Here is an 18092-nt window from a genome sequence, read left to right as displayed (position 1 = left end):
CCTTAGGTTCATCTACATCTGAAGGATTATCATCAGGATGAGGATCAGCAACGTCCTCATCTGAAGGAGCTTCGTCCGATAACTGCTGAGTCTCAAGCAAGGGAGAGACCTGCCTTGGTGGCAATGCTTGACAAGCAGAGTCCACACGCACCGGAGCATCAGTAGCAGTCCAGGACGCTATGTCATGTAACTGCTTAACAGACTGACTAGCAACAACAACAGGAGCGGGAGGACGCTCGACGTCAACTCGAGACTGCCTTGACTGCCTAGACTGAGCAGTCAAAACAACTCTTGACTGCGGTGCTTGACGCTCAACGTCAAAACAAGTCAACTTCGCTGGTTGGCGAACGTCCTGAACGTCAACAAGAGCATGCGGCAGCGGCTGAACGTCCACAAGCGGCTGAAAGTCAACACGGGACTGCATCGAGTGAGGCTCTACAAAACGTGACTTTGTAACGTCAACGTCAACAGGACGAGCAAAGGCTCGTTTGGGCGGCTGACGGCCAGGATCTCGATCAGCTAAGCGGCGAGGATCATCGTGAACCTTTTCAGCAGAATAGTCCTCCATAAGAGAGGCAAGCTTATTCTGCATGTCTTGCAGTACAACCCATTTAGGATCAACGGGAATGGGTGCGGTAAGAGACGAGGGGAACGTCTGTGACTGCAAAACATTGCCTACACTAAGACTCTCGGAGCCTGTGTTACGCTTCTGTTTAGGCGGCGAGCAGTCTTCCGATGACTGCACAGGGTCAGAGCTGTCCCAATGGCTACAACCAGGACGCTGGACCTGTCCTGAAGGGACTGACTTTCGCTTTAAGGGTCTCGAAACCTTGCTCCACGGTTTCTTACGCGATAAGCCTTCGGATGACGAGGAGACCGTCTCGCTCGTCTTATGGTAGGGGCGGTCTTGACGAGACACGCCTGAAACCATAGAGGGAACGTCTGTTCGTTGGTTAAAGCCTCTCGAACCCATAAGTCCTACGACATTACTTCTCCCTGGGGCTTGGGAGCTTGCAAGAGGTCTCGGACTAGGCGAACGACAGGCACGAACAGACGAACCCTCGGTCGCAACACTGATAACACTTTGCGCACTAATCACTTTCCCACGATTTTCTAATGTGGCACTCTGACACTTTAACTCTTTTACATCCGCCATGAGTTGATTACGGTCCGTAGCTAACGACTCAACTCTCTCGCCCAAAGCATGAATGGCAAGTAACATATCCCGCATTGATGGTTCCTGAGTGCTAGTAGAGGGTTCAGGCACAACTACTACTGGGGAAGGATTAGGTTCAGGGGCATGGGAGGAGGAAAATTCTAACGATCTAGAGGAACTTCTCCTCACCCTATCTCTCTCTAGCTTACGAGAATACATGTCAAACTCAAGCCAATCGAATTCCGAAAGGCCCACGCACTCCTCACACCGATCTCCTAATTGACAGGTTTTACCCCGACAATTAGAACACACAGTATGTGGGTCGAGAGAGGCCTTTGGAAGACGCTTATTGCAATCCCTAGCATTACATTTACGAAATCTAGGAATTGGAGAAGGGTCAGCCATTTTGAAAAGTCAAAGAAAGTCCAAAAAACAATCCAAAGTCATCAACAATTAAATCTATCCAAAAAAGAGTTCAAGAGTTTAAGTTGAAGATAAAACACCTGCACTGCGAAAGCTCAAACCAAAAAGAAGTACTTCACCAAGACTGTTGAAAAACTCCAGGTTAACAGCGAGTAATGGAACACCTTGTCGATCAGACCGACAGAGAAGAACTGGAGCTGTTTACATGTATATGCGGTATCTGGCCGATAGTTGGCGCTGGTGGGCACACCCGCAACCTTCATAGCGATCGCTCGCGAGTTTTTGTGTTTTTCTGTCGAGCCGCCAGAGACGTCAGCTATTATATATTCACCGGCTAAGTTAAATATTTAAAATTGTATTTTTCCAAACATACATACATCATACATATACCAAGGCACTTCCCCCAATTTTGGGGGGTAGCCGACATCAAACAAATTAAACGAAAAAGGGGACGTCTCCTCTATATGTTCCTCCCAGCCTGACAAGGGACTCAACCGAGTTCGGCTGGTATTGCTAGGGTGGCACAGCCCACCCTCCCCCATTATCCACCACAGATGAAGCTTCATAATGCTGAATCCCCTACTGCTGCTACCTCCGCGGTCCTCCAAGGCACCAGAGGAAGCAGCAGGGCCTACCGGAACTGCGTCATAATCGCTCGCCATTCATTCCTATTTCTAGCACGCTCTCTTGCCTCTCTCACATCTATCCTCCTAATCACCCAGAGCTTCCTTCACTCCATCCATCCACCCAAACCTTGGCCTTCCTCTTGTACTTCTCCCATCAACTCTTGCATTCATCACCTTCTTTAGCAGACAGCCATTTTCCATTCTCTCAACATGTCCAAACCACCTTAACACATTCATATTAACTCTAGCTGCTAAGTCATTTCTTACACCCGTTCTCACCCTCACTACTTCGTTCCTAACCCTATCTACTCGAGATACACCAGCCATACTCCTTAGACACTTCATCTCAAACACATTCAATTTCTGTCTCTCCGTCACTTTCATTCCCCACAACTCCGATCCATACATCACAGTTGGTACAATCACTTTTTCATACAGAACTCTCTTTACATTCATGCCCAACCCTCTATTTTTTACTACTCCCTTAACTGCCCCCAACACTTTGCATCCTTCATTCACTCTCTGATGTACATCTGCTTCCACTCCACCATTTGCTACAACAACAGACCCCAAGTACTTAAACTGATCCACCTCCTCAAGTAACTCTCTATTCAACAGGACATTCAACCTCGCACAACCTTCCCTTCTCGTACATCTCATAACCTTACTCTTACCCACATTAACTCTCAACTTCCTTCTCTCACACACCCTTCCAAATTCTGTCACTAATCGGCCAAGCTTTTCTTCCACGTCTGCAACCAGTACAGTATCATCCGCAAACAACAACTGATTTACCTCCCATTCATGGTCATTCTCATCTACCAGTTTCAATCCTCGTCCAAGGTCTCGGGGATTCACCTTTCTCACCACTCCATCAACATACTCGGGGATTCACCTTTCTCACCACTCCATCAACATACAAGTTAAACAACCACGGTGACATCACACATCCCTGTCTCCGTCCCACTCTCACCGGAAACCAATCACTCACTTCATTTCCTATCCTAACACATGCTTTACTACCTTTGTAGAAACTGTTCACTGCTTGCAACAACCTTCCACCAACTCCATATAACCTCATCACATTCCACATTGCTTCCCTATCAACTCTATCATACGCTTTCTCCAGATCCATAAACGCAACATACACATCCTTACCTTTTGCTAAATATCTCTCGCATATCTGCCTAACTGTAAAAATCTGATTCATACAACCCCTACCTCTTCTAAAACCACTTTGTACTTCCAACTTCTAAGATTGCATTCTCTGTTTTATCCTTAATCCTATTAATCAGTACTCTACCATACACTTTTCCAACTACACTCAACAAACTAATACCCCTTGAATTACAACACTCATGCACATCTCCCTTACCCTTGTATAGTGGTAAAATACACACACAAACCCAATCTACTGGTAACATTGACAACACAAAACACACATTAAACTATCTCACCAACCATTCAAGTACAGTCACACCCCCTTCCTTCAACATCTCAGCTCGCACACCATCCATACCAGATGCTTTTCCTACTCTCGTTTCATCTAGTGCTCTCCTCACTTCCTCTCTTGTAATCTCTTTCTCATTCTTATCTCCCATCACCGGCACCTCAACACCTGCAACAGCAATTATATCTGCCTCCCTATTCTCCTCAACATTCAGTAAACTTTCAAAATATTCCGCCCACCTTTTCCTTGCCTCCTCTCCTTTTAACAACCTTCCATTTCCATCTTTCACTGTCTCTTCAATTCTTGAACCAGCCTTCCTTACTCTCTTCACTTCTTTCCAAAACTTCTTATTCTCTTCATATGAATGACCCAATCCCTGACCCCACCTCAGGTCAGTTGCCCTCTTTGCCTTACTTACCTTGCGCTTTACTTCCACATTTTTCTCTCCATATCTTTCATACTTCTCTACGCTATTACTCTGCAGCCATTCTTCAAAAGTCCTCTTTTTCTCTTCCACTTTTACCTTCACTCCATTCCACTATAACCCTTCCTCATGCTGCCTCCAACAAACTTCTTGCCACACACATCATTTGCAATCCCAACAAAATTTTCTTTTACTAACTTCCACTCCTCCTCCAAATTACCAGTTTCTCTTACTTTCACTTCGTCATATGCCAGTTTCAACTTTTCTTGATATTTACTTTTTCCCCCCAGTTTTATTAGCTCTTCAACCCTCACTAGCTTCGTTTTACATCCACCTACTCTATTCCCCCACTCTTGCTACAACTAATTTTCCTTCCACCAAAAAATGATTTGACATACCGTTAGCCATACCCCTAAATACGTGCACGTCTTTCAATCTTCCAAACATTTTTTTAGTTATCAACACATAATCCATTAACGCCCTTTCTACCACTCTTCCATTTGCCACTCTTACCCATGTATACTTATTTTTATCTTTCTTTTTGAAAAAGCTAGAACTTATCACCATCTCTTGCTCAACACACATATCTACCAGTCTCTCACCACTCTCATTTTCACTTGGTACGCCATACTTCCCAATGACACCTTCTACCTCTCCAGCGCCCACTCTAGCATTTAAGTCACCCATGACAACTACATAATTCCTTCTACCCAGTACTTCTACACACCTAGTTAAATAATTCCAGAACTCATTCTGCTCTTCACTTTTCTCACAACCTGGCCCATACGCACTGACAAAAGCCCAACATTCCCTACCCAACCTAACCCTTACCCACATTAACCTTGATGATATCTCCTTCCATTCCACTACTTTACCTGCTGTCCATTCACTCGGCAATAGAGCCACACCTTCTCTTGCTCTTCCCCTTTCAATCCCAGACACACTACCAGACATTTCACCAAACATCACTTCACCTTTTCCCTTTATCTTTGTCTCACACAAAGCCAATATATCCATCCTTCTATTTCTAAACATACATCCAATCTCACATCTTTTACTCTCTCTATCTCACTACATCCACGCACATTCAAACAACCCAAAACTAGAGTAAGGGGAGCAGTCACTTATGACACGCAGGGATACCTTTAATAAAAAACTATGACTTCAGCAAAGCTGGAAGGGCTGTGAACTTTATAACAAGGTACACAACAGTTGACTGTTAGGTGGGAGGTAAGCCCTGCCAACCAAACAGGTAGAGTAAACCTCACTTTTGACGTTTACTCAAGGACTTGCAAGGTAGTTGAGGTGGAAAGTTAAACTTCGTAAGGAAAAAAAATTGCTTTAAAAATTTGGGATTTCCTACAAGTAATACAAACTGTTGACCTTTGACAGAAGAATCATCATAGGGAGGGAGGAAATCCCCCTATAACCAATCTGGCTAGTTAACTAACCCAGGAAATGTCAATGTACTTTGGTTCTGTTGAGGAGCAAAAATCATGACTCCTGTCAACCAATTCTAACTGGGGACAAATAGTTATTTTTTAGTAGGAAAGATTTCTCCATCTGTAACTATAATAAAACCCCAAAGGGTAATGAAAATCAAGGTTTCATAGCATACCTGCATTTAGCGTCCGGTCCAGTAACTTGACGGCACAATTGCTAAGCCTCGAGGGAGGGGAAGAATATAAGAAAAATGGCCCAACATTCTCACCTTTCATTCCTCGAGTTTGTCGCGCAATAACAGCTATCTTAGGATAAACACTACTTGTCCCCTTGCGAGAGCAAGGCTTGCTACACAGCCTGTTAAGGAGCACCACAGGTCCCAGGGTAAAGGTATCCAGGGACTTACGGGTAGATTTTCAAAGGTTAAGGGCAGTAAAGGTTGTATGGAGCTTCTGGACACCTGCCTTCATCACTTGCACCACTGACAGATTCTTCTTGAATGCTAGTGTAGAGCTGATACCAGACTTTGTGAGTTTGCACTCATAGACTCCCTGGAAAAACAATGTAAGCATGTTTGATGGTTTCATGAAGACAGAAAGAAACTGTTATTATTACTACTTGATAAGCTACAACCCTAGTTGGAACAGCAGGATGCATAAGCCCAGGGGGCCCAACAGGGAAAATAGCCCAGTGAGGAAATGAAACAAGGAAAAATAAAATACTTTATTTTAAGAGCAGTAACATTAAAATAAATATTTCCTTGATAAACCATAAATTTTTTTTAACAAAACAAGAGGAAGAGAAATTAGATAGAATAGTGTGCCCGAGTGTACACCCAAGCAAGAGAACTCTACCACAAGACAGTGGAAGACCATGGTACAGAGGCTATGGCACTAACCAAGACTAGAGAACAATTATTTAGTTTGGATATTGACTTCTTAAACCCTCCAGTATGGAGGAATAGTCTGATGCTCAGGTCTGAAGTGCAGAGCTCTTGAGGTAACACTGTAGCACCCTCACAAGACAAAGAAGCAGGTCATTCAGATTGCTGGTAATGACTTGGAGAGATTAGATGGGTTGTGAATAGCGGAGTTCAGGGCATTTTTCACAAAGCCCGGAAGAAACATAAAGGAGACCTCCCATCCCTCGGAATGACTCTAAGCATATGAGATGCCAAGCAATTTGCCAAATCTCTTTGCCAAAGCTGATGCAAGCAGGAAGACAGTCTAGAGCACCAGATCTCTATCTGATGCTCTCCTCCGGTGTTGTTCATACGGCTGATGCTTGAGGGAACAGAACTCTTGTGATGTACCATTTCGGAGTTCTCGAAGCTCTTCATAAGCATGGACAACTCTCATGAAGAGGAGAGATCCAGACCCTCCAGTCTACAGAGATGGCTAAAGGCTTTCACAACGAAGACTGAAAGAAACTTCTTGTAGCAATGGAAGATGAGGAAATCAGTTGCGGAGATGCTCTGACTAGAGAAGTATCCATTCTATGAAACCAATCGCAGATAATGCCCTCTTCCTGCAGAGGATCTTCACAAATATCCAGACGTGTAATGCCTTGCAAAAAACTTTCAGTCGGAGGAGATTGTGAAAAGTCGCCACAAGTGAAGTGAAAAGAATACCACTTGCTGTGGAATCCCTCCATTAGTAAAACAAGAACAAATTTGGCATGTGGGCAATTGGAAACCACCAGCCTTCTTGATATTCGGGGTAATCAACATTGTTAGTAACCTGATGTATCAGGCAGAAGGAATGTTGGAAGGAGTCCTCTATCACTGCCGACAAATCTAGAAATGTAGAATAAAATAAAAGACCGAAAAATCACAAATTTTAAGCAATTTGTGTTTTTCCTAACATACTTACCTCGAACTACTTTCTTAGGAGGTACCTGGAATCTCCTCTCAACCGACCAGAGTTTTGTGTAGTCTACCCTACTTCCGTTTTCTGTGGGGACTAACTCAGGCGTAAGGAGAACGTGCCCTGAGGGTAGTCCTGAGCTAGGTCGGAGTTAGCTTGGGTCTCGCTCGTCAGTAAGTTCCTGGATGGTACAAAAGGTCTTCAAGGGCAGTAAGGCACTCGGGGAAGGTAGGGAGGGCCATTACCCGAAAGTAGTTCTCAGTAAGTATGTTAGGAAAAATACAAATTACTTAAAATTTGTGATTTGTTCCAACACAGAGACTTACCTCGAACTACTTTCTTAGGAAACTTACACTTTGGGAGGTGGGAGTGTCTTCCTGAACTTCAGACCAAGCTAACCGGACGTCCAGGAACCTAGATGGGAACTAGGTTGCAATATATATACGGAAAACAAAAACGTAGGGAAAACTACACAAAGAGCTCATGTTAGTGTCTAAGTACTTACCCTTTAAAAAATTCCATGATGCTGAGTCCTGTGGCGAAGTTGTAGAGACGTGTCTTCTTCGGGTTGTATGTGGGGTTATCTCCGAGTAGGGAAAGGAAAAAAGTGACAAAGGTGAAAGGGAATGAACCTGTGTCTCTTGGTTTTGCTATCCATGATTGTACCTGGGGCTTCACCGTTAAATCGCTTGGAGCGCGGAGATGACTGTCCCAATAGAGAAACCGTCTAAAGACCTCCTCGAGCAATCCTTGAGGTAATGCGTTGTGAAGGTCGACTGGTTCGACCAGGTGCCTGCTCTAAAGATCTGGCCCACCGCCATGTTCCTCTCAAAAGCCAGAGAAGTACTTAGACCCCTAATGTCATGGGGCCTGGGATTACTTGGCAGGGGCAGGCCCTCATCATTACAGGCCCTGACAATAACCCGTCTCAGCCAAAAGGAGATGGTATTCATAGATACCTGCTTTTTCCTTACACCCGTAGAGACAAAAAGATTTTTGATACCAGGGCGGAGATGGGCAGTCCTCTCAAGGTATTTTCTCACGGCACGGACGGGGCACAACTTCAAATCTTCTGGATTCCCTGTCCTAGGAATAGCCGGCATTGAAAAGCCCTCGAACTTAGGGTCCCAGACCGCTGGATTCTGTGTCTTTGCTACGAAAGAAGGGACGAACTTGAGGGAGATCTCCCTCCACCCCTTTGAATGAGAGATGTCGTAGGACAACCCATGGATCTCTCCTACTCTCTTAGCAGAGGCCAAGTCCAACAAGAAGACCGTCTTGAGAGTGAGATCCCTGTCCACTATGTCCTTCAGGGGTTCGAACGGCGGCCCACTTAACATTTTCAATACCCTTGCCACGTCCCACTGCGGCACCCTGGAGGCTTGCGGAGGGCAAGCTTGTTCGAAGCTCCTGATGAGCATAGAGATGTGCCTAGAGGAGCCCAGATCAATGCCCTTCAGAAGGAAGACTTGGCCCAAGGCTGCACGGACTCCTTTGATGGCCGGAATTGACATGCCCACTTCGTCTCTGAGATGCACTAGAATATCCGCAATATCTGGGACCGAGGCTTTTAGAGGCTTGATGTTCTTTGAGGCACACCATTTCGTAAAAGTAGCCAATTTTGCTTGGTAGACCGCTGCTGAAGACCATCTCCGATAACGTGACATCTTCTCTGCAGTACCTGTCGAATATCCTTCCTTCCTTAGGAGCCGCTTGATAGTCTCCAGGCGTGAAGGCGAAGAGACTGAGGATTGTCGTGGAACCTTTGGAAGTGTGGCTGCCGTAGAAGGTCTGGCCTGTCGGGCAGAGGCCACAGGGGACGGCATGCCAGGTCTCTTAGATCCGCGAACCACTCCCTCTCCGGCCACCAGGGCGCTACCAAAGTCATCTTTAAGTTTCGAGCCGTCCGTACTCTGTTGAGCACTTGCCTGATCAATGCGAAGGGGGGAAAAGCGTACACGTCGAGGTTGTCCCATTTGTGTTGAAAAGCATCTTCCAACGCCGCCTTTGAGTCTGGGACAGGAGAACAAAATACGGGGAGTTGTGCGTTCAGTCTGGTTGCAAAGAGATCCATCACCGGCGAGCCCCATTTTTGAATGATGGGTCTGGCTACTTCTGGGAGGAGGGACCACTCTGTTCCCACTACTTGTCCCATCCTGCTGAGCCCGTCGGCTAGGACGTTCTTTTTGCCTGGAATGAACCTTGCTGAAAATCACGATCTGTTCCGACTCGGCCCAATCCAGGATCTCCAAAGCGAGATCGCACAACTCCTTCGATTTTAGACCTCCGTGTTTCTTTATGTACGCTACTACAGTGGCGTTGTCGCACATCAACGCCACTGTGTTTCCCCTCAGAAGATCTACGAACTGTAGGCAAGCTTCTCGGACGGCCTTCATCTCTAGGACATTGATGTGCTGACCTTTCTCCTCGTCCGTCCAAGTTCCTCTCGTTGACTCGTTGAGGAGATGTGCCCCCCACCCCTCTTTGGAGGCGTCTGTGAACAGAAGCATCTCGGGAGGCTCGGTTGCGAAGGGCATCCCCTTGAGGGTATTCGACCGACACAGCCACCACTCCAGGGAGTGTATTGTCTCCGGCAGGACGGGAATTAACTTGTAGGGCGAGTCCACTTGGTTCCAGAGCCCCTTCAGGTTCCATTGGACGCTCCTCAGTCTGAGCCTCCCTTGGGGAACGAGTTTCTCCAATGACACTAGGTGACCTATTAACCTTTGCCAGTCTTTGGCTCTCCTGGGTTGTCTTGAAAGGAAAGGCAGGAGGATCCGTTCCAGGTTGTTCAACCGTTCCTCCGACGGAAAGGCTCTCACTAGTCGGGAGTCCAGCATCATCCCCAAGTCAGTCATCCTGGTGAAGGGAGACAGATTCGATTTCTCCAGGTTGATCGTGATACCCAGATCCTTGCAGAATTGAATTAGTTTTACTCCTTGCTCCTTCAAAACTTCCTCTGAGGAGGAAAGGAGTAACCAGTCGTCCAGATATCGAATGAGGCGAATACCCCGCTCGTGAGCCCACACAGACTCTTGTGAATACCTGGGGAGCTGTTGACAAACCGAAGCAGAGGGTCTTGAACTGCAGGATCTGGGAACCCCACTTCACCCGGAGAAACTTCCTGCTTGAGGGGTGGATCGGGATTTGAAAGTATGCGTCCTTGAGGTCTATGGACATCATGAAGTCCCCTTCCCTCAAGGACTGCAGGACCGACTTTGGGGTGTCCATTTTGAAGTCCGTCTTGCAAACAAACTTGTTGAGGGCTGACAGCTCTATCACCGGTCTCCAACCCCCTGTCGCTTTCTCCACCAGAAAAAGACGACTGTAGAAGCCTGGGCCCAGATGTAGGACCACTTCCACTGCACCTTTCTCCAACATAGTGGAAACTTCCTCCTGAAGGGCCGCCCTCTTCAAGGGGTCCTTGGGTGCTAGCCACTCTGCCAGACTGGCTGGGATCAAAGGTGGAGGTTCTGTTAGGAACAGGAGTCTGTACCCTTCCTTCAGTACGGATACTGCCCAGGGCTCCGCACCGTGGGCCCTCCATGCTTGCCAAAAATGTCTGAGGCATCCCCCAACCTGAAGCTTGGGCAGGAGTAGGGGACCTCCCACTCTATCTCCTTCTGGAGGAGCGGCCTGAACGCCCTCTCCTGGACACTGAGTAGGCCGTCCTAAAAGAGGCAGACGCTGCTGGGGCTCCGCTGCGGCGGTTGAGCCCAAGAGGTAGATGGAGCGTCTCTCCTCGTCTGGCTAGGAGAGGCACGATAAGTAGAGGGGCCATCCGATGACGTCCTCCTGTAAGTGGGCCTCCTTACGGAGTGGGGTCTGGGTGCACCCACTTCCTTCCTTTTCAAGACCTTTTCCATGACCTCCTCCAGCTGTTTCAACGGAAACAGGGAGTCACCCCACACAGGCAGGCTCCTCAAAGCCCTTGCCTCTCTGTCAGGGATTTTCCGGGAAAGCTTGGCTAAGACCGTATCCCTTTTCCTAAGCACCCAGTTGGCTGACAGGGCAAGAGACTGGAAAGTCAGGAACTTTAAGGTCTTTCCCCCGGAGATGATGAGTTCTTTCAGGTCGTCTTGGTTCGCAGGGTCTGTCAAGTCGTAGGTGGCTTGAACACCTACCAGAGTGGAGGCCCACCAGTCCAACCAGGAGGCGACGTGGACTAAGTCCCTGGACATCTCCTCCATCATCGAAGCCTCCAACTGTGAAAAACAAATCGGGGCTGACGCGGCTCTGTCCTCCAGGGCACCCTGACTCAACACTTCAAGGGAAGACTCCATTTTGCAGGCTCCCGGTCGCTGCCCCTCTGGCACATAAAACCTACTCTGGGACCTTGGTCCCTGGAGTAACTTTGAGGAACTCTGGGACTTGGGGGCTTCGGCATTGCCCGCCGCAACCTTGTCCACGTGGGCGCGGCCCAGGACCAAATCCCTGGCCACAGGCAGCGCCAGGGAGGGTTTCTGCTGCACGGGGGCCTCCATCAGACGATTAAGGCTGGAACGCCAGGCATCCTCGTCGGAGGGAACAGATTCCTCGATCCGGTGATGCCTCCGTATAAGACCTATCACCCTCCGATATGCCGAGTCCTCGGTTGGGGAACCTTCACTGTCGCCAGCAACTCCCTCCGTCTGAGGCCGAGGCGACGGGCCGACGGGCACCCCCACCTGTCGCTGTGGCTCGGACTCGACGAGCACCTCCCTGTGGTGGTAACAGTCTGTGCCGACGGGAAGCTCCGCACTAGACCTGGGTGTCGGGACGGGAATCGCCGTGTCGGCGAGGACTTCCGTCCGTAATATGTCTTTGGGCAAAGAGGGCGAGACTTCCGTGGGCTGGCCCGACGGAGGAAGCCGTCCCTGCGAGTCCATTGGCCGAGTCAACTGTGCTGACCCGACGAGGCTGCCCATCCGAAAACGCGACTCCCCCCGCTGGCCGGGTTGAGTCGGAAGCTTCGCGGCCTTACGCCTACCTGAAGAGGTCTTCTCGCTCTGTTCCTTGCGAGGGTCATACTTATGCCTGGCAGAGGGCCTCCGTGGAGAACCGTCTCTGGGCCGGCGACTCTGAGAACGCGGAAAATCGTCGAAGTCCTCGACCCTCCTGCGGGGAACGAAGACCCATTCACCTTTGGGGGACCTACTCCTCCTGTACTTCCTCCTCGGGGACCTGGAACGTCTTCTGCTATACCTTGTACGTGACCTCGAACGGGAGCGCCTGCTCCTGGATCTCTCCCTCCTCCGACGGCGCCTCCTCCTTGCTTCACCCTCCGAAGAGAACGATGACCCCGACGATACTGCATAACCCGACCGACGGGCGGGCTCGGGGGCAACGGAGGTCTTCGCGAACTGTTGAGTTCCGGAGGTCGAAGGTTGCAAAAACGAGTCAGGAACCGCCGACAGAGGGGCTGGAAGGGAGGTCGGCCGCACCACGCTGGGGAACCAGGAATCTAGGCCATCCTCCATCCTCAACGGGGACCTACCTGGGTTTTCGGGAGCTTCCATCCGAAGGGCTCCCCTACCGTCGAGTCCAACCTATCCTGGACGCCATCACCTGCTGAGGTACCTGAAACGCAGGCCCAAGACGCGGGCGAAGAGACAGGAACAGTATTACTCCACATGGGGTCATCGGAGGAGACGTGCCCCCCAATCACAAGGGCAGAGTCCCCAAGACCCCCAGACAAAGCACTTTCAGGCCCCCCACTAGCCTGTGAAGATTCAGCAACCCCCCCATCATGAATATTAGACTCTTGGGGAAGAGCCATCGGTACCTTCCCCGCAACGGACTTACCTCGTCCCCTACCCTGGGTAGGGGAAGAAGGAACAGAAACCTCGTCAGACCTCCCACCGGGCGACGGCAAAGGCGAAGAGATGCTCGCCTTCCTGGGGGACCGTTTAGAGGACTTCTTTTTCTTCGTGCTAAAACGAACCCACTGGATCTCACTCCAATTCACACACTCCGGGCACGTATCCGCCGGCGAGCACACTTTACTCCTACAGGAAGAGCAAAGGGAATGCGGGTCAACCTCCGGCTTGGATAGGAATGCTCCACACGACTTCCCGGATCTAGGCCCAGGACAACGGCGGGTCTGCTCCATCACAACACAAAACCACAAGACACAGGAACGCAGGGAAAGGATAAGGAATACACTTGGGGAAGCACAAGGGAATCACGCGAACACGCGAGAACACAAGGGAAAGCACAGAGATACCACGCGGGAACCACGTGGGACACAAAGGATCGCAAGAGAACGGAGAGCGACGGGATGGTATCACGACGCGACCAGAGAATTTACTGACGAGCGAGACCCAAACTAACTCCGACCTAGCTCAGGACTACCCTCAGGGCACGTTCTCCTTACGCCTGAGTTAGTCCCCACAGAAAACGGAAGTAGGGTAGACTACACAAAACTCTGGTCGGTTGAGAGGAGATTCCAGGTACCTCCTAAGAAAGTAGTTCGAGGTAAGTCTCTGTGTTGGAACAACTTATTGTTCAGCCAGGTTACAAACAAGTTGATCGATGAAAAGAGCTAGAAGCCTTTCAGTCATTCAGGGGAGGAGCAACCAATCCAATCCTAACCCCTGACTCTAGCAACTGAGCATATCTCCAAGTACATTCCTCTTGTTTGGAATGAACTTTGCTAACAGCTCCACTGAAATGTTAAATGACTAAGCATGCCTGCTTGACCAAATTGTATAGGGAGGTCACACACTATACTCCTACAACAGGATACCTGTGAACAGACATGGCCCCGGGAAAAATAAAGTACCAACCACATCAACAATTAGATTTACCAGGGCAAAGCTGAATGTCAGCTCTTGGAGTAGTCATAATAAAAACAAGACCATAAACATTCTGTACAAACCAATGAAAATTATTAATTAGCCAGACTGAGGACAGAAAAAAGTGTACATGTACAGAATTGCAGCCAAAATCAAAGTGAGGTCTACTCTACATACTGGGTGGGTGAGGCTTATCTCCCACCAGACAGTCAACCATTATTCACCTTGTTAAAAAGTTTAATGGCTGTTCTAGCTTCGCTGAAGGTATACTGTACTCCTATTAAAGGTCATTAGGTTACGTGTAGGAACACACCACTTTTATACCAAACCAGTCACAGACTATCATTTACGTTCCAACAATTTTTCATCACTTTTAACAACTTGCCTTGTACAGCATACGCTATATTTCTTAACACATCAAAAATGCTTCTTGATCAAGAGTTGTTTTGGGTTATAATGTTAAAACTCTAAAATGCATCATGCTGCATTGTAACCTTGATAAAGTAACTTCTAGAAACAATTATAATACTCTCTTCTAAAAATTGCCATCTTATGTACTGTACCTTAAATATCTACAGTATATTTTATATCCATCCTAGTACCATACTCACTTGGGGATAACTGTCTGGAAACGCTGATTAACAGGTATGCGGCCCCTGGTATCTTTCTCAATGCCCAGTTCTTCTAAGCCTAGATTAGTAGTGAAAGGTCGGCGGCCAACACATACCAATAGTGAATCACATTCCAAATCTTCTTTCTGTAAAAAAAAAACATTGATCCCACCAGTTGAATAGCTGAAAAATAGCCTATTTGTAAGTTGTATTTTTCCTAACACATAAACCTGGAACTATTTAGAGAGGATTACCATTCGAACAAAGCAGAATGGCATTGCTATCCGAGGAAAAATAAAAGTTATGATGAATAACAGGCAGTTATTAATTTCAAGGCTCGTCTTTCAGCTTTGCCGAAAGGTAATCCCCTATAAATAGCAAAGGGTTTGTACTTGTGACAGAACAAATAAATGTAGGCCCCACCTGAAAATAAAAATTATCTCTACACTTTTGAGCTGCAGATTAGAATTGCAAGAGCCAATGCCTGGTCATAAAGGCCAGGAAATCTACAACAATAATAAACGTAGAACTATGAGTAACATATATAAGAATAAATATAAATATGGTTTTAGCTACAAGTTCAAAATAAAACCCTTTGATTTAAAAATCCATATAACTTTGTAGTTAATCAAAAGTCTGTAGTCTTGCTCCTTTGGTGAGAATTTGTATTCTAATCCTAACAAGGTAGCTTCATCTCTTTATCTTTGGAGGTCAAAATGTAAATAAATATAGTGAGATACAGCTTGCCAGATCCAAAACTCTATGCTATACACAAGATACAAATCATTGCTTACCTTGGCATTTTTTACTCCTTCCACACTGACGATAACTTTATCTCCTTGTCTTGCTGCACTTAGTACCTTAGTACTGAGCTTAAATTTAATTCCTTGTTTGGTTAAAATCCTTTGGAAACTCTTAGAAATTTCTGCATCAATGCCTATGCCACCAATACTTCCAAGAAACTCTACTGCAGTTACCTGTGCACCAAGACGTGACCATACTGATCCCTGTAGTGGAGCGGTGTAAAAAATAATATTAAATCTCAAATATTATTAAAAACAATAAGGAAAAAAGTTTGTTTGTGTAAGAACCAAACATGGTACAAATTTATCAAATACTATCAAGTTTACAAATTATTAATTGCTCACAAAAATATACTGTAACTGCTGACTTCTATTAAAAAAAAACATACCAGTTCCAAACCAATGACCCCGGCTCCAATAAGGATCAACTTCTCAGGCACTTTTGACAGTTTCAGGGCCCCTGTTGATGAGACAATTACTTCTTCATCCACTTCAATACCTGGGAATGGTGTGACTTCTGAGCCAGTAGCAATGAGAATATTTTTCGTTTTTACGACATCGGTTGTGTTGCCATCCTTCATGACAGATACCTCATTAGGGCTAACAATCTTTCCATGACCCTATGCAAAAAAAAAGAAAAAAAAAAAGTTAAATATATTAACAAAGCAATAACATTGAAAAAAAATCTATTTTCCTGATAAAAAAAAAAAAAAAACCTTACTTTACTATAGCCTACTGTATGTCCAACACAATCATCAGACACTCCAGAAGAGGAAAGAGGAAAATCTGTGAAAGAAACCTTTGGCGGCACAGTCATTCCCTTCATTGTCTGGACCACTGCAAATAAAGGGGTACAGAAAGGGTCCTTCTTTATAGTAATGGCGACATTAGTATATAATTCTTGAAATATCTTTACTTGCTTAACAACAAACCTTAGCAGAAAGTGAAGAGGTAAAGTAGTTACATAAAAAGAGAAATCTATTACCTGGCAAAGCAGGCAGTGGAAATGAGGAGCAGATAGGAGAAGCAACAGGAAAGTTAGTTGCTGAATAGATATAACTCCTTAACTTTAACAGGGGAAGTGAAATATGCAACAGCAGTAGTAAGAAGGGTGCTTATTTCTCCTTGCCTTGGGAGTCTTCCACTTAACCATTTTACCCCCAAAGGACGTACTGGTACGTTTCACAAAAGCCATCCCTTTACCCCCATGGACGTACCGGTACGTCCATGCAAAAAAATGCTATAATTTTTTTTTTTTTTTTTTTCATATTTTTGATAATTTTTTGAGAAAATTCAGGCATTTAACAAGAGAATGAGACCAACCTGACCTCTCTATGACAAAAATTAAGGCTGTTAGAGCAATTTAAAAAAGATATACTGCAAAATGTGCTGGGAAAAAAATAACCCCCTGGGGGTTAAGGGTTGGAAATTTCCAAATAGCCTGGGGGTAAAAGGGTTAATAGCGTTGCCACTGGTCATACGACTAATGCTGGTTATGTAGCAGATGAAGGTCCATCTTAAGTGAAGAAAAAGATACGGCAAAGACCATGTGTAGAACATCCTGGCACATTCCCTTAAGGAGTTTTTCTAGATGATCAAATTTATTTCTGTAATATTTCTTTTACATTAATATTTTGTTACATTCATATTGTGGGGGAAATCTTCAAAGCGCACACTAAAAAGATGAAAATTTTGGTGCGATGCTAAATATTGTGCTTAAGTTTTTATTCATGCTGGGGTACTTTAAGCATACTTACAGTATGTAATATACAAAGGATGCAAAAATATTAAATAAAAAAACACTTAGTAAAGTCCACAACTTTCATTACTACACGAAACTTAACCAATAATCATAAAAGGTTATGATAGAGGAAAAAACTATTTATGGGAAGATGCTGCAGGGTCTCCAAATGCCATTATAAAAAATAGCATGACAAACCTGAAGGTGAAGCTAGATAAAGACTGAAACATCGACAGGTTAAGCTAGGAATCATGTCACAGCCAGCATGCCGGTTAGCATTTCATGACTACATGGACAAAGCAAATTTTTCTTAAACACTGCAAAAGTCAAGGACCACCAACCTCATTGTAAACAGTGGACAATTCGCTGCTCCCTGAACACTAACTTCTACATTGCTACCCAAATCCAGTAGCCTTACCCATCTCTGTATTCTTCCCTGTTTTAAAAGTCTTTTCTCTAATGTTAAAGTTTTGTCCCTATCACAAACCCGTCCAAACACTGGACACTTAAATCATGTGAACTTCTTATGACACATAATCAAATGAAACAAATTAAGATGAGTCAGCAGCCAAACTCAGACAGGAGAACAATACAGTACTATTCATTAGGGGTTATACTTCTGGCGGAGCTGAAATGACGAGCCATTAAAATTTAGCGAGGGTTAACTACCCACACCGCTAGTTAGAGGGGGTAGGGGGGGGGGTTGCTTGCTACCACTCAAATTCACACACCTGTGATTTAATCACTTTGCTTGGAGGTAGGACTTCAAGGGGG

At 46.1% G+C, this 18092-nt stretch overlaps 1 protein-coding gene across 1 annotated transcript in view; it reads right to left on the bottom strand.

Moving 5' to 3' along the window:
- Positions 1-18092, bottom strand: part of LOC137652273 (dihydrolipoyl dehydrogenase, mitochondrial) — a 94849-nt gene that overhangs the window by 6920 nt on the left and 69837 nt on the right. The window contains exons 5-7 of the mRNA XM_068385564.1: positions 15967-16197; positions 15569-15781; positions 14775-14920 (exon numbers count right to left, since the gene is read on the bottom strand). Of these exons, the coding sequence (XP_068241665.1) occupies positions 14775-14920; positions 15569-15781; positions 15967-16197 (590 nt within the window). The remainder of the gene's footprint in view (positions 1-14774; positions 14921-15568; positions 15782-15966; positions 16198-18092) is intronic.

This window comes from Palaemon carinicauda, chromosome 13 (assembly GCF_036898095.1).
Source record: "Palaemon carinicauda isolate YSFRI2023 chromosome 13, ASM3689809v2, whole genome shotgun sequence".
Classification (NCBI taxonomy): Eukaryota; Metazoa; Arthropoda; class Malacostraca; order Decapoda; family Palaemonidae; genus Palaemon; species Palaemon carinicauda.
The sequence above is the reverse complement of the archived record's forward strand: the minus strand, read 5'-3'. Positions and strand labels throughout refer to the sequence as shown.